The 18,235-nt window shown below is 40.4% G+C and overlaps 1 protein-coding gene across 1 annotated transcript in view; it reads right to left on the bottom strand.

Moving 5' to 3' along the window:
* Positions 1–15,855, bottom strand: part of AUTS2 (autism susceptibility candidate 2) — a 1,207,424-nt gene extending 1,191,569 nt beyond the window's left edge. Inside the window, exons 1-2 of the mRNA XM_018557876.1 lie at positions 15,522–15,855; positions 797–804 (exon numbers count right to left, since the gene is read on the bottom strand). Of these exons, the coding sequence (XP_018413378.1) occupies positions 797–804; positions 15,522–15,787 (274 nt within the window). The 5' untranslated portion in view covers positions 15,788–15,855. The remainder of the gene's footprint in view (positions 1–796; positions 805–15,521) is intronic.
* Between the last annotated feature and the right edge of the window lie 2,380 nt (positions 15,856–18,235).

Below are 18,235 nucleotides of genomic sequence, written 5' to 3'. Positions count from 1 at the left end.
GATCATTTAACCCATTCATGTTAGCAGTGCAGAATTGTATATCTATATGTACTGTACATATACAGCACAAATGTCCCGTACATTGCAGCATTAGATTTACAATGATCCCCTGCTAACATGAATGGGTTAAATGATCCGTAGTACAACTACATGTCATGTACTATGGATCATGATTTAACCTATGCATGTTAACAGGGGATAATTGTAACTCTATTACTGCAGTGTACAGGACATATGTACTGCGGATCATAATTTAACCCATTCATGTTAGCAAGGCAGAATTGTGAGCGCTAGACATGTGCACTGCCAAAAAATTTGTTTAGTTTCGTTTCGTTTTAAATTCGGATCTGTGTTATTTCGTTTTTCGGGATTCGGGTGTGAAAGTCAATTCGGATTTCGGATTTGGACGAAATTCGGTAGCGGTAGTTTGAACGTTCGTTTCGTTTCCGGTTCTTATTCGTTTCTTATTCGTTTCATTCGTTTGCAGAAAAGTGACATTTGAGGGGGAAAAAATGTTTTTCTCCTTCTCTGTCACTTTGCTCCAACGAACGAAACGAATAAGAAACTAATAAGAACCGAAAACGAAACGAACGTTCGAACTACCGCTACCGAATTTCGGAAATGGAAATTCGGATTCGTTTGCATTCGTTATGTCTGTAATTCGGAATTCGGATACATCCGAATGTCCGAATTTCTGAAAATTCGTCCGAATTTCGATTCGGAACGAAACGAGTCGCACATGTCTAGTGAGCGCCTCCCACAAGCTGAGCACCGAGATGCGATGAAGCGATCCTGCCCAGCGCCAACTATGAGAGGCACCGCGTGAGGCAACAGGGATCGGCGTGAAACTGTGAGTGAGGGAAGCTGGGACGGGGCTAGCTGTAAATGTATTGCTATAGTGTACTGGACGTGTGTAATGTATATGTAGTACATATATACAGCACATACCTCCACTACACTCCAACAATAGAGTTACAATTCTCCGCTGCTAACATGAATAGGTTAAATCATGATCCATAGTACAGAACATGTAGTTGTACTATGGATCATTTAAAATTCCTGTCCCTTTAAGAAAAAGTATCAGTAATTGGTATCGGCAAGTACATGAGGGGAAGTACTTGTGCATGGGCCTGAAAAAGTGGCATCGGGACATCCCTATCCCAAGGACATTTTGGGACACTGATCTGTCATTACAACTGGGTGGAGCCAGCAGTGAGATCACGGCTGGCTCTGCCCAGCTGTCATTTGCGGGGCTTATGGCCAGCCCTTCGGCAGGCCGTTTGCCCCGCGTTGGGTGTCACTTTGGCTCAGTCGAGCCAAAGCATATGCCTTCCGCTCAGCTTGAGCCGCTTGCCACCTTTGGCTGCTGTACGGGCTTTAGATAATATATTCCAGTAAGTTTAAAAGGGTAAAAGTAAAACCCATGTGGCTCACATCCAATGTTAAAAAAGCAGTATACAGAGCTGCCCATATTCCCGCATCTACCTAGAACAAGGACGGCTGGACGCTGTATGAGGTGATTTAATGCAGCTTGAAGTCCAGCCATCCTTCCCCATCTCTCCTAACTTAAACTCTGTACTTCAGTACGAGCTCTGCCTGGGAGAGAATGTGCAGAACCCTGAGCTTAGCAGCTGTGATCGAGTTATCACAATTGCAATGCTTTCCAGGCTTGAATGCAAATATTAAATGCATTTTTTAATATATTATTAATTATGCATTTCTTTAGTTTTTGCAAAAGGTGAACTTATCCTCTAAGGTTGTTTAAATTTGCACATAATTGAATAGGCCCAACAGTAATCAAACACAATTAGCTGTAGTATGGTTATCTATCCCAGATGGACTGCAAAGATATATATCTATATACAAAAAATACAAAAAACTGCTGTAGCCCTGGTGCGGAGCGTGGATGAGGGCGGGCGGGTCTGGCAGCGGCGAGCAAGAGGTGGGGAGGTGTGGCGCGCAGCGTGTGTGGAGCCGTGAACAGGGCCAACCAATCGGAAACCGATTAATCGATGATTGAAAAAGTTGACAACTTTTTCAATCATCGATTATAATCGATTATGTCGATTAGTTGTTGCAGCCCTAGTCTCTGTGAATATGCCTTCTAATATGGATATGTTGAATTAATTGCGATGTTTAAATGGCTCTGCAAGTTGTAATATAGTATTATGGAATAGAAGTGTGTTGTATTTCCGGTTGCAATGAGTATTTAATTTGTTGTTGTACAACTTGTGGTTAGATATGCCTTGCCTGAGGAAGGATTAATATCAGTACGAAACTGTTGAACTATTGACATATGGATTATATATAAATAAATACTACATGAGGTGCTGCAGATATATGACTTGTGCACTATAGATATATATGGATAGATAGATAGATAGATAGATAGATAGATAGATAGATAGATAGATAGATAGATAGATAGATCCAAAGTAGGCTCTGCACGAATCTTGTTTGTTATGTCCTGTTTGTTTCTTACTACAAAAACTTGTACAACTTGTACTTGTAAGTACATGTAATGTAAGTTTTGTGTGAGTTTTTTGTACCAAGATATAAAGAAGACATAATAAGCAAGATTTGCATGCACAGGCTGTTTAGCACATTCAATGGCTACTAGCGGCTAGCAGAACAAAACTAGGACCAACGAAATTTCCATTTCTCCTTTAAATGTTTCCACCGCAGCTAGCAGGACAAAACCAGGTGGCATAGTGTAACTGTTTTCTAGAACTGTAGCTATTTTTCTTGGGATCAGCTTTTTAATGAATGCACTTTTGAATAAAGTACATCCTTGTTAATGGAATATGCTCATTCTGAGTATCCTAAGAAGAACCATAAACCTGACCTCAGAGCACAAGGAATGGCACTAAGGCCTGGTTCACACCTGGGCGTTTTACAGCGCTGGGTGGTGAGCGTAAGGCAGGGAGGAGGTGCGGAGCGTGGATGAGGGCGGGCGGGTCTGGCAGCGGCGAGCAAGAGGTGGGGAGGTGTGGCGCGCAGCGTGTGTGGAGCCGTGAACAGGGCCAACCAATCGGAAACCGATTAATCGATGATTGAAAAAGTTGACAACTTTTTCAATCATCGATTATAATCGATTATGTCGATTAGTTGTTGCAGCCCTAGTCTCTGTGAATATGCCTTCTAATATGGATATGTTGAATTAATTGCGATGTTTAAATGGCTCTGCAAGTTGTAATATAGTATTATGGAATAGAAGTGTGTTGTATTTCCGGTTGCAATGAGTATTTAATTTGTTGTTGTACAACTTGTGGTTAGATATGCCTTGCCTGAGGAAGGATTAATATCAGTACGAAACTGTTGAACTATTGACATATGGATTATATATAAATAAATACTACATGAGGTGCTGCAGATATATGACTTGTGCACTATAGATATATATGGATAGATAGATAGATAGATAGATAGATAGATAGATAGATAGATAGATAGATAGATAGATAGATCCAAAGTAGGCTCTGCACGAATCTTGTTTGTTATGTCCTGTTTGTTTCTTACTACAAAAACTTGTACAACTTGTACTTGTAAGTACATGTAATGTAAGTTTTGTGTGAGTTTTTTGTACCAAGATATAAAGAAGACATAATAAGCAAGATTTGCATGCACAGGCTGTTTAGCACATTCAATGGCTACTAGCGGCTAGCAGAACAAAACTAGGACCAACGAAATTTCCATTTCTCCTTTAAATGTTTCCACCGCAGCTAGCAGGACAAAACCAGGTGGCATAGTGTAACTGTTTTCTAGAACTGTAGCTATTTTTCTTGGGATCAGCTTTTTAATGAATGCACTTTTGAATAAAGTACATCCTTGTTAATGGAATATGCTCATTCTGAGTATCCTAAGAAGAACCATAAACCTGACCTCAGAGCACAAGGAATGGCACTAAGGCCTGGTTCACACCTGGGCGTTTTACAGCGCGTTCCTACAATCTGTCAAACGCTCAACATGCGAAAACCAATGGGCATGGTTCCCACCTGGGCGTTTTACAGCGCGTAGGAACGCGCTGCAAAACGCCCTACGCCCAAAGAAGTACAGGAGCTTCTTTGGGGCGTATTTGCCGCGCGTATCCATTGGGATACAGCCAGGTAGCCCTCGGAAACGCACGTTTGTCACAGGTATTTTTTACCGTGAATCGCGGTAAAAACGCGCGGCACGAAACGCGCGACAAACGCGCATATTCGATACGCCTAGGTGTGAACCCAGCCTAACTGATCTCTGCAGCCTCACTGTTAACAGATAACCATTTACTATTTTTTCTTTAAAAAAACTATCAAATGAAATAACGTAACATGATGTGAAATATCAGAGTGTGCAGGAAATCTCACATTACAGCGAAGCAACTTTCTACCTTTTATTTGGCAAAACAACCTAGATTTTTTTTTTTTTTTTGCAGTATACATTTCACAGTGATACCTCCTATAAAACTGCAGTGTTCTTCAGCATCTCCTGTATGGCTTCCCGCCAAGTTAAACAACAAACAAATTGATGAAAAAAGAGGGACCTGCACACAGCTGACTATGTGTACGTCAGACCTGTTAGCGTATTACTGGCCAGTGAGATTGTTAGGAATTAGGTATAGTGGAATACATAACATGACTCTAAACTGAGGGGGTTCGCCAGCATTTTGTTTTCATATGGCAATGTATAGCATGGGGTTATTTTATTGAAAAGATGAACAAATGTTCATGTCATTAGGTTAAAGGAGATATAAAAGGCATCAGCATTAGGTATTCAGGGCAAGCATTGTGAAATAAATAAAAATGTTTTGTTTTTATGCTCCAAAATATTTGTTTTACTTTTAAAAACACTGCATATTCTTGCTCTTCTAAGTAGCAGCTTTTGCTGGGTTTTCGTGCTTCCAGGTCATCTCAGTCCGCGTTAATCTCCTACAATACCTTGTGCCACATGTAACATGTAGATGGGCTACAGGCTGTAGGAGAGGCTGGTACAGTAGGGTGGTGGGTAGGGATGGGGATGTGGGTAGGACATTAGGAAGTAGGGGTGGAGCTGTGAGGGAATAGTGAAAAAAAACCAATGCACTAGTATCGGAGCACTTCTGCATGTGTGACTACAATGGGAGATATTAGGAACGCAGAAAGAAATGTGGACAAAGGCAAACAGGAATGTATGTGAATGTAGTTCCAGCATCTATTTTAAGTTTTTAGTGGGGGGGGGGTTTAATAGTAGAAATTGAATATTTCAGGTTGGGAGATGTTAAAACGGCATGCTAAAGCAAATACAAAGTTTTAGTTTTATTATTTTAGTGACACTTTATTACATATTTTTTACCGGTAGCATCTACCTAACATTTTGGGAAACTATATATGTTTTGGATTTGTGTTCAGGTATTTTGTGAATGCTTATAAATGTGTGGTTGATGTGAAAGAGTCCCTTTTTCTCTTTGGTAAAACATATTTCCATTTTTCTGGTAGCTAGCAATCTACCGTTAAAGGAAATCTGTCACAACTTCGGCAATTTAAACAGAGCATGTAAACAAATATATATAAGCAGAGGCTATGTTTAGGCAAACTGCAATATAAAAACGATCAGTAGACCCAGCAGTATACGCAGCAGACGTTTTAGTTGAATTTCAGTGTCTGCAGTAAATGTTCAAAGTTCATCTTTCCACCTTCTGAGCCTCCCTACTAGTCCTATAATGAACTGGGTGGCCTTAATGGGGAGGTTAAGAACATAGGAGGGCGAAAGGCCAGACTCTACTTGTACATGTGGATGCATTTCAATTATGCTTACCCCAAGTACACTTAAATGAGCAATATAAGTGAGCATATAAGAAGCAATAAAGTGAGCAGTATAAGGAGCAATAAGTGGGCAAAATAAGGAGCAATAAGTGAATACTATTGCAGTCTAATAACTTCATTGGTTAAAGCTGAACACCAGCCTTACTTTCAGTCTTGCACACTTTGTACAAGCTCCTCTCCAGAAATGAAATAGTTTTCTCTGATTTCCCTACACACTGTGAGCTTCTCACAATGTGCATTAAACGCTACAGCAAGTCAGATAGAGCCTGCCTCATTTCCTGGCTGGAGAACATTCAGCATCATCTAGCATTTTTCCCTAAACTGACTTTTCTCAGCTTGTTTCTTACAATCATTAAATTCTATATATATCTAGAGCCACTGCATGATGACTGAGGGGTCTTGAGAGGAGCGCTAAGGAGAGGGTCTGTGATGTTTTCTGGGAGCTATGTACAGCACCTTGCCAGCTTCTCTCACCAGCCATAATCTGCCTGCATTAGAGAGGAAAACCAGAGACCCAGTGATGACACCACTGGGTCTAAAAAAAAGTGTGTAATGAAAGTAGGTTTAATTTAAACATTTCATTCGTATGTTGAAGAGGGGTGAAGGAGGGACCAGAGAAGGCAAAATATAAGCAGATTAAACTTCAGCTTCAAAACACCTAAAAACAAATATACAGTATATGAATTGCTCTTTGTCTTGCCTTTGTTTATACTTCCTTTCACATTAATATGCAGATCATGCTATCGAGGAAAAGTAAGAGTATGAGTGGCTAGGGATTAAATTATAGACCACATTCAGATTTATGGAAATGACTTCAGACTATCTAACTATCTCTTTACCCATCAATACTCACAGAACCCTGCATGCTTTTAACCCATAATCATGTATGTTTATGACGATAGAGGAAGCTCCATTTATCATATATGGTAAGGAGATGTTAGGCTATAAGAGGAAAATTTCAGTCTAGATAATACGGTTTTCCCCTGCCAAATCTCTATACACTTAATCTGATATCACTGTAACAAGCAAGATGCAAGTTCAGTACTGCAAAATAGTGCTATGCAAGTGTTTTAATTGCCAAGCTTCAATAAACATATCTAGCCTTTAGCTTTTCATCTAGATTGTATCTCATACAATAATGGTGGGAGAGTTGCTTTCAAAGTATCCTTGATGCCTGCTCCCAGCAAGAGGACAATTAAACATAGTCCTTATCCATTACACATAGCACATAAAAAGCTCTATTATTATTCCTTATGTTAATATTAATGTTAATATTAATCAAGGCACTTCCTCCATAATATACACACGTTCCCTAGTTTTAAGTCAAACAAAGGTCATAGGTAGTGATGAGTAAACTGGCCTGGGCTAATTTCTTTTGGATGTTCACTGACGCAGCCAGAAATCCAGGTTTGTTGAATGTTCATGTGAACCGAAACCAGGACTGCCTGTGCCTTAGCAACTAATGATGTTATGCGTCTTACACAGTGTCACTGGTTGCTAGGACACTAGTGGCTCGGACACAGAATCATTGATTGCTAGGATGCAGACAGGCTCACCATAAGAACCAATGATGCTGTGTGACCTGCCTGGTGTCATTAGTTGCTAGGTTACTAGCAGCTGGTCCACACAGCGTCAACAACCGATAAGGCTTTGGGGTTGCTTTTGTCCTAGCAGCCAGAGACACTGACACTGCACAGGTCTGCACAGTGGCATTGGTTGCTATGACACTGGTAACCCTACAACATCATAGGTTGTTATGCTGTGCCTGCCTGCACCCTAGCAACCAACCAATGACACATTGTGTCTCAGCCACCAGTCAACCAATGATGGTGTGTGGGGTGCACAGCATCACTGTTTGCTAGGATACAGGCAAAGGTCTGACGGGCAGACAGACCAAACCATTTGCCCGTTCTGCAAAGTGCGAACAGCTTGGGTTCAGGTCGACCTGAACTTGAAGCTCATCCCTAGTCATAGGAATATAAGAGGACAAGCTGGTCAAAAATACACAAAGCCAATCCTGAAATGTCTCGACTTAAGATCACCTTGTGCAATCTGGTAAAGATTCTATTTTGCCAGGCACTTTGTAGAAGCATGCAAATGAACGTTAAGCACAGGATAGTTTATATTCTGTGCTGACTTTAGTCAATTTTCTCCAGTAAAATACATAAACACCATTCAGTAAGAACAAATCACATGCTACTCTTCATGAAAAAACCTGTAATTCATGAAAGCAGAAAAATATATTTTCTGCATATTTAAAAATATGTTTTCTATTACTTGCCTTCAGGGGCAGCAAAAAAACATTAGCTAGCAGTATGATTTGTTTGTAAAGTGCATCTTTTAATAAAATAATTATGCACAATATACATGGGTAGGACTACATTAAAGTGTACAAAAACAAAGACCAAACATTTAAATCAGAACTTTACCCACCAATTGAATGACTTCCATATCAGTTACTTTTAAGGCATGCCAACTGCCAAGGTGCATATTTCAGCTCTCAACTTTCAAGCCCCAAAATGGCTGGTGTCATAGCTGATCACCTGTGTATCACCACGGCAACTACAATCCAAATAGAGGCCAAAATCTATTTTAATATACAATGAGGGGAATTTATCAAAATTAGATCAGACAAAATCTGGAGCAGCTGTGCATGTCAACCAATCAGATTCTCTCTTTCATTTCCAAAGCTTAACTTAACAAACAGAAGAGATAAGCTGATTGGTTACTATGGGCAAGCACTCCAGATTCTGTCTGCTCCTGTTTTGATAAATCTTCCCCCACTATATCTTTTCAGTCCTTAGAATTTAGTAGCTGCATTAGTATTTTTTCCATCAGCTTTTTTTCCAAGTATTTTTACTTGATGATCCTGCTTGTAAAACAATTTCTGTCTTAGGGTGACAAAGCTTACTCACTGACTATATTTATGAAGGAGCAGCAATGCCACCACACAGAACACATAACACAGGGGGGAATCTGGCTAACTGAACAGTGCTGATAACAATGTTTGAGATTTTAGTGCAACATTCTCAGCTCACTAAGTTAGCAGGATCAATAAGTGGCAGAATCAATAACATTTTGCACTTATTGAACATATATAATAAAACACTTTCAATGGCATATTAACAAACCAAAAAGGAGCAAATAAGAGAAGTTGATTGTTAAGATTTATGTACACCTTAAGCATTAGGTATAACAGGCCTAAGGCATCTAGGAGTAAAGCTGGCTGAACACATCACAAGAAACAACCTATTCTTTCAAATAAATGACAAGGGAAAGATCAATTTTGTTGAATTTGATTACATTTTTATACCAGGCGGGAATGTCCATTTTCAATGAAAACATTCTTTAACAGAGGGAAAGGTTAATTTAGCCCAATCAATTTCCAATAGATCTGATATTTCCATCGGGACAATATTTTGAAAGGTAATGTAAAGGGCCTACATATGAAGCAGCCTTTCCTAACATACTTAAACGTATATAAACAATAATGAAAAAAAGCCAGTCTTGGAGTATTGTTAGAACTGTATCCAATAACCTGTTATGAGATGCACAGTGTTGTGTGTAGAAGAGGTATGTCTGGTAAAAAAGGGAAAGCTCTGTGCTGGCCATACACAAATAATGTTCAGGTCATTGACACTGCTTTAAGCCAGCTTTCAATTGCAAAAAAACAACAGATCAATGCAACCTACCACCCTTCTGGGTGTCATATCTGGTCAAAGGGGTATGAATCTCAAACATGGCTGGACAGTATTACAAATCCTCCACAGAAAGAAAGTTCACTTTAGTTTAGTTCCTTATTCCATATAACTTCAGTTAAAGTGATCCAAAACTATATCACTCTTCCAGCGCTCAGTAAACATTGTTGCTCCCCCTTCAGCAATCTACAAATCCCGATAATTAGAGCAATTATTCAATATTTATATTTCATAAAACATAAATGCTATTCAATTTTGAAGTCCCTGTTCATGTGCTTCTATGAGCTATGAGTTGTAGGTTCTGAAAAGAGGCTTTTAGGCTCAGAAGGATGAGCATTTGGTGTCAATAAATTTCAGTGCACATAGTCCCTTGTTGGAATTGCGGCATGCTGCTTGTGCACGCTGGAGAGCATTGTCCTTGCTTTTAGTGAATATAAGTAAACTACCTTGCAGCTAAATTAGGCGACACAAAGAGCAATCTTAGTCCCTAGGTAAATCAGACCCGGTTTGCTCATATTACATATTTTTTAATACAGATTATTTTTTAGAAATACTCAACTTTCTTTTTGAGTGTTCTTGCAGTTTTTACAGAACAATATCTAGGTAAAGTGCAAAGTGAATGAAATCACATAAACAACATCAAAAAGGTAGTTTTTGACCTCTGATACACTAAAATAAAGAAGCCTTCAAATTTCAGTTGCTTGTCCTTACACATTTAATGACATCAAAGGACTGTTTATGACTGATAATAATAGGGTACATAATAACAATTACATAAAATCATGAACTTAAGGGAAGTCATAATGAATAATTATTTCAACAGAGCTGGGTAATTCTTATTCATTAATGGAAAAACAGTGAATAGACAACAGTGTATATAAAGCTAGCAATGAAAAGATTAAATCCATGATAATTACACTACATTAAAATGCAGGAGTGTCCTATGACAATATTTATGCAGAGGTTGTACTGCTTAGAGGAGCTAGACTGATGGTTAAGACCTTTTCACCGAAGCTTATGGATGTCATTCCAATTAGAACTAGGACTACAGGGAATATTTAAAGAAGCACTGCATCTTCTGAGCACTTCACTATTTGCAAAGAAAGTATACAGTTAGTTAAAAGTGTATTGAATCCCTAACAATGAACTGTTCATTCTGCCACAAATCCTGCAAGCTCATACGTTTCTGTGCACTCTGTCTGTGCTGCACTGTTATCAGTTAGCATCCTTAATAGTTCTCTCTGGAAGTCACAGAACATCAATTCCTATGTTACAGATACAAAAAAAGGGGCTGGTTTGTAGTCCTAATGCGCTTCCTGTCCTGGGGTGGCAACGCTGCACCTCCATGTATACAGTACAGCAAGTTAGCATTGTCATCCTAAATGATAGTGTGTCTGGCAATATCATCATGTGAATATAAAGGGGGAAAAACCCCAACAAAATGAAAACATGTAGCCCCCACAATTAGGGATCATTAAGCTTCAAAATATAAAAGGTGTATTTTTGATTTTAGATTCTATATTATTTGATAGACCCTACAAACTGTATGTAAACAATAAATTAGTGTATACGTTAAGGCAGTTCAAATCACAAGGCTGTTGTGCAAATATTAGTAGGCAAAAGGTGCCAATTGGATGGCAAAGTGTATTTTCACTTTTTCAGTCAAATTTGAGAAAACCCCACTACATGTTTGTTGTGTGTTACCATTAACACAGCATACCTAAAAATAATTGTAAAAATATTTCTTATCTTTTAGATGTACTTTTTGACAGACTGCAAGCTACTCTGAACACTTCGTGAGTGAGTCTGTCCCCAAGACAAAGGGGGATAGAATGAGTTTGTTGTCATTACCATACAATGCAGAAGCCAGCCTCCTAGATCTTTAACATTTTGTTAAGGCAGACAGACAGTGTTCAAATCTAGTTTACAACTGATAATGAGATCTGCCAGCACAATACAGACAGGGTTAATTATGGTAACATTAATTGCTGTGCAAACTGTTGGCGCTATATAAATCATGTATAATATAATAATATGACATAACTCCCTAGCTCCCATTGCACAGCTAAAGTAAAAGTCAGTTTTGGAGTTTTCAGAAAAGAGAAAGTAAAATGGAAGCAACCTTTTTTTTTATTATTTATTATAGTTATGCTATGTAAATGGGAACATGCAACAAATTTTTTTAAAAATTGAGTTATTTAGATGCAAGAGTGAGAATACACTTAAAGACTACTATAGATACAGAAGATGAAGCCTAATCAGTTCTGTTTCATCACTGCATTCTACACATCATCATTGATCTTTCCACCGCCTTACGGCACAGGCCTGAAAGCCTGACTTTAGGCTAGCTCTTGCAAAAGAGATATATATGTTTTTTATAGTTACCAAAAATTGGAAATATTTGAACCCACAATTACAGTGAGCACGACGTTTTCAATTTAATAGAGCTGAACCAGAACGGATCCTAACTACAGGCACTTTATTGTTTAACAGTGCTCTCCAGTTGTGTGGCATACAGCAAAATATTATACTCCTCAAAGTCATCATATGGTTTTCTAAATAATCCCAAGAATACAAAATGCACTGATCATTATTTTAAATAAATTACAGTGTGTATAGACAAAATGATTGCTAGTTTCTTCTATAAACTCTGTAATTAGTTCTATAATATGACCAGTACATTAAAATGTAATTTACAGATTACACAATAATTTCTGTCATTATATTACACTTCCATCATTCATGATTCCTATTATTGTAGGTTATAATTACATTCTGAAGCACCACAAAGAGTCCAGAGTATAATACACAACAGAACAATAATAAATGATTGCAACATAGACACAATGCATAAAGTCAGGAAATAAGATCTCAAATACTTTCACCTAATGGCAACATTTCTCAACGCAACCTAAACAAGCTATTACATAAAAAACAGTGCATTAACCATATACTGTATAGTATAAAGATATTGATACAAGTATTTAAGATACAAATATGCAAATATAAAGAGAATAAAGGTACAAATATTAAATAGGCTATGACATTTAACTTGCAGACGGTACAAAAGTTGTACATATACTTGGTTCATGTGTTTAATGACCCTGTGTAAACAGATGTAAGCCTACTGAGTAGACATCAGTGCTCTCCATAGATGCTGCATCTCCATGAGATAAAGGTATTAAGAATATTATATTTATTTACAAAGTACACAGGTTAAAGTTGCAAAAAGAATATTTCTTAAGTTGACAGTACAGTAAGATATTGATGCACTGTCACCTGTGCATACAAGTGGAAGTGTCTCCTAATAGCCCATCAACTTACCCAAGTGGATTGCACTCACCAATTCACACTTCACCACTTCTTCTCCACTGCAGGAGTCCATCCTGGGTGAGCTCTGGGTTTTAGATGGTGTTGTTAGCCAATCATCAGGTCTGAAAACTTTCACATTCACCCAGATTAGCACTGTCATGTGGGGAGGACACATGCTTCCTCATACCTGGAAGCCCTGCTTAATTACAGCATGGGGGTGAGGGCTCCAACTGAGCAGTAAGGCAGCAAGGATGCACAGACCGATGAGTATACCTTGCTGGGGAGGGGTGCGATATTGGGAGGCAACACTTTGCCCTCAATGGCAGGTGAAAGTGTTTAACTATCAATATCCTGCTGTACTATCAATTTAACAATGTTTCTTTTGCAACTTTAACTTTTGTACGTTTTGAATAAATAAAGTATTGTTATTATTGTTATTATTATTATTATTAATATTATTATTAATAACAAGAATATAGACTATTCTTCTTTCCCTACTGTATGTTTTGGGCATTTTTCATTATCCTAAAGGATAGGGAAACTTTCCCACAACGTTTTTCACCCTGTTGCACCCACCCCCTAAACTGCTATATGTACCTAGATCTTAGAGGTCATGGTATTTGATTACATCTCTCCACAGGCTTTTTGATCCAACAACCGCACTTGCGCAGTTTGTTGGTTGGGGCTGGTAGACGGATAGGTGCTAGTCCATCTACGAGCCTCATAAAAGCTTATGAAGCTGAACTGCATAGGTGTCAGATGTCAGATCAAGAAGTCAGTGGAGGGATGTAAACAATGCCTGTAAGCCTCAGAGTGAGCTCTAGGTGAGTATATCAACATGGGTGGTGGCAGTGGGCTAGACCTACTTGGGGAGTGTTGCCAAAAAAACTAAAGAAACTTTATGGGAAAGTTTCCTTACCCTTCAGGAAAATAAAAAACACCCAATTCATACAGATGGACAAGAAGAATAGTCTATATTGTCAAGCTGCAGTCTTGCAAAATATAATACAATACTTCTACAAGAACACATATATCAATTCATTTTAAAAGCATCACCTCTATCAATACTCAAAAGAACTAGTGTATAAAAACCAAGGCCCTGTTTTGGGAAACAGATAATAGTAAAAACAAAAACTCTAGCCCAGGAAACTGAATATCTGAAAAATGCAAATACACTTTAGTATTTTGAATTATGATGATCTGGTTTCTCACATTCATCATTGTGAAATTAGAGAAGTGCATGATGTGTCACCAAAGAGTTTGATGCTGAGGAAATAAGGAAGCCTTGGCCAACACCTGTAGCCGGCTTTTCCATTATTTCATGTCCTTAGCATGCTCTGCCAACAAACAGGATGCATCCCAAATACAGTTACAACAAAACAAATCCATTGAGGCAAGTGCAGAGCCAAGAAAATTTCTTTGGTTGCACACATACAGTTGTCTGGAATCCATGTTTCAACAAGTGGATGAACATAATTGTGTACAGTGCCCTAAACGCAGATGTTTATTCTGCTAACAAAAACAATAACAGCTGGTGGAATCGGAAAAGTGTGGTCAAAACATGATGCAAATCACATTCAGTATCAATGGCAAACAAACACTACAATTTAAGCTTATAAGCTGTACTCGGTCAGTTCCTAGAATACTTCAGAGGCAAGAAAAGTCAATGTCACACTTATGGCATTGGTAGATGTCAAAATAAGATATCATGAAATGTGTTGCAAAGTACTTTGCTTGCACAAATGACTAGAATATAGTCTAATTACAAGTATAAGGAGCACAGATCTTCTAAATCACATATCAACTGATCTTTCTGCAAAATAACCTTGAACAATGTATTCAAATCTTTCAAAACTACTAGCACAAGCCAGGCAAGCTCGCCAGCAACCTTAAATATCTCTGCAAGTTGGCTTGTACAGTATCAATCAAAATGACTAGACACATAAAACAAATCTGGAAAGTTTACAGGCCAGTGACATTTTTTTTCTAGTTGATTATTGCAGCAGAGGTATAAACAAAACAGACAGAAGCCATCAAAGAGCAAACAAAGCAATATTTTCTACCAGTTCAGCCCTTTTAGAAGGAAAACACTTCAATCTGCAATTGTTTTCTAATCAGCTACAAACAGAACAAGAAAAAGAAACAAAACACATCCGAAGAGGGAAAATATTATCAATTTTTCTTGTTAAAGCGCTGCAGGTGTCCGAGTCTCATCCATAAAAACAAGCTTTTGCCAGCAAGCAGAATAAAATCACTTTTGCACAGACAATAGCAGGACAAGCCTTTAATACAGGACGTCAGCAGGGAGGATTTGATTTTCTCATTAACCCCTCCAGCAAGAATGGGAGTGCTGGCTGTACCAGGCTTGGGTAGCATGGATATTTTATTGATAAATACAGTACACAGAAATGCATGGGAATCAAGTCTCGCTGAGGAGCATTATGTCTTTCCAAACAATGCGCTGGTAACACCACCACTCCCAGATCACAGGGGGAAAAAAGCACAGGGAAAATAAAAAGAAAATTGGATCTAGATGTCAGCCACAACAGTTAACCAGTTAATCACATCCAGGTAGGAATCCATGCTATGCCTACTTCACAGACACTTCATTTCCATATTCCTAGCTATGCTGTGAGAAATTAACCTCTTCCTCGCTGGAGGGCTGAGTGAGACCTGCTGACAGCTGGCACTGTCACTCCATCATCATCATCATCATCACAAACCCTATGCTTCAAAAGTCACAAAGCTGGCCATTGCAAATCCATCAATGATGTCTTCTTCAGCCGAAGAGGACTCTTTCCTTTTTCTCCTGGGGGGCTTTGGTCTGGACAAGGAAGAAGCAGCCGGGTTCCCATTGTCTTCTCTTTCAGATCCAGAAGAAGAAATCAAAGAACCAGTCCTGGCAACCCCTAATCCTCCGTTGGACCTCACCTCCCTATCCCTTTGGGATTTGGATCTCCTCTTCTTGCGAAACCCATTGCACCGTGGGCCATCCATTGCACCCACACTAGCAGCAGCAGCAGCACAGGCAGCAAGCAGCAGCAGCACAGGCAGCAGCACAGACACCAGCAACCACCCCTCTCCCCTTCCCCACCTCCTCCCCTCTTGATTCAAAAGAAATAATCAAATAAAACCCACCACGGTCTGCAAAAAAAAGACCAAAATGAAGGCAGAAGGAACCCAAGAATTTTTTTGAGTGTGATTCCACCACACATATACAAAAATATATGTATATAGGCAATGCAACAAGAAATTCCTATAAGGCTGCAGGGGAAAGTAATGGCTGATAATAACACCACTCCAAAAAATAAAATACAAAAATCACCAAAAAGGCAAGAAATCGCTTTGATTACGTCTGGAGATTAAATCCCCCTTCCTTTAAAAAATCATGGATGTTTCCACCTTGGTTTATTTCCTGCACGCATTTAACTCTTTGTTACAGTTGATGCTTCTTCTGGGTTTTTTTTATTCCACAACTCCATGGCTTAGCCCTTGGACGATCTCCTCCTCCTGTTTAGTAAGGAAGTTCCAATGTAGAGGATGGCCCCCCTTTCCTTCTCTTCTTCTTCTTCTTCTTCCCTCCTCAGTGACAGATGCATCCAGACTAGGCAGACAGAGGAGGGGCAGGAGACTGGGTGGGAGAAGCAGAGAAGTGCAGGAAGAAGAGAAAGCAGCAACACACACACACTCGCACAATGCAAGTGACAGCTGACGCTGGATGCCGGGCGCTGTGCTGTGCCCGTTCCTACTTCCAGCGGAGCCTGCTACACGGGAGGTCAGGGCGATGCTCGGTCTCTTGTCTCTCCCAGGCCGGATCACTTGTGTGGAGAAGAGAGGAGGGGGCTCGCTCGCTGTACAGCCCAGCCTTCCCTCCGCTCTCCGCTAAGCGTCATCCACAACTTTTAGCCGCTTTAACCCAGCCGCCTCAGCAGCATCCCTCTGGTACACACAGACATTCAGCATCCAGAGAGACACGTGCAGAGGAAAAGAGGAGCGATCCCATCATCATCCCTTCTATGGATGGCTCAGAGGAGTGCCAGCTCTTGTGTCTACTGCTGCTGCTTGATGCTTCCTGTACCTGGCACCTTGAAAAACTTCATCATTCCAGATGCTGCTCCTAACTATGGACCTCAATGCCAGAGCCTTTACTGGGCAGCCTAGTGAAGTGGTTCTCAATCTTGGGGGTCGCACAGCGGCGTCACTAGGGGGGGGGGGGTGACACCATTGGAGGAATGACAGTCAATTTGGTGTCACCCCCTCTGAAAAGTTGGGCACTCGGTCATGGCCCAAGAGTCCGACAGTTGCAGGAGAGAGGAGGGAACCCAGCGGCATGCCCTATTCCGCCAGGTGAACGTCCCCCTCCTCTCTCTGCCGGCGCCCATCACCAAGATGGCCGCCGGCAGGTTACAGTGCTTGATTTCACCCTGATGTGTGATGATGGTGGGGTGTCACGTGGTACCCGCTCCCTCAGGACTCACCTGGAGTCACGACACAATTTGCTAGGGTCCTTTCATCCAAGGTCTGTACGCTGTATGGAGTGCAGGTGATTTCGTATTAACAATTTGCTAGGGGTCGCAGTACACTTGTACTTCTTCCTCCCCTCTGCTGAATGGCTATAATTATGCAGGTGCGTGCAGAGCAGAGGATAGTCTCCCCTGACTGGTCAGGTGTCCCTTGCGATGCAGCTGCACCCTCTCACCTCTGGGTGGCCGCTGGGTCCTTGCAGTAGCCCGTTTATTGATTTAAGCCCTCACGGACAGGTCCCTCCTTACCATCTTGTCTTGAATTGTATTGTTTTCCTTACATTGTAAAGAGCTGCGCAAACTGTTGGCGCTATAAAAATTCTGTAAAATAATAATTTGCCAGGCTTCTGTGCAGGACACACAGGCGCGCGGCAGCAGCCTACAGAGAGCGGGGACATGACATCATACCCCCGCCCCTCTTGAGCTGCACCGCCGCCGCACGCCATTGTAAGGCAGCAGAAAGGTAAAAGACTGTCTTTTAGCTTTGTGGAGCTGCGTCACTGCCCGTTTCCTTCCTTCTCCTCTTCAGCAGTTCAGAGAATGCCACAGTACTAAGCAAGTGGCTCAGATCGTGGCTTTATTTGAACTGCTGAGGAGGCGGAGGGATACACGCAGTGATAAGGCTCCGCAAAGATTTCTTCTGGAATATGATCTCAAGGGGAGCCCTGTTGCAGCATGGGTAATTCATTTTTAACATGTGTATACTGTACATTGTACAGTGAAGGAGGAGTGCAATTAATTTTATTAGGGGTGCTCTGATACCAGTTTCTCAGTATCGGAAACAGTGCCGTGAGAGACTGGCTTCCTGGCCAATCAGGAAGATGAGGCGCTGCCCACCTTCCTGATTGGCTGGGAAGCTGGTTTCATGTTCGCCCGTGGCACTGCATACTTGACCAATGAGGAAGCCGGGTGGCAGGTCATG

Source organism: Nanorana parkeri, unplaced genomic scaffold (assembly GCF_000935625.1).
Source record: "Nanorana parkeri isolate BGI_ZX_2015 unplaced genomic scaffold, ASM93562v1 scaffold308, whole genome shotgun sequence".
NCBI classification, from domain to species: Eukaryota; Metazoa; Chordata; class Amphibia; order Anura; family Dicroglossidae; genus Nanorana; species Nanorana parkeri.
Note: the sequence above shows the minus strand (reverse complement) of the source record. Positions and strands in the feature narration are given on the sequence as shown.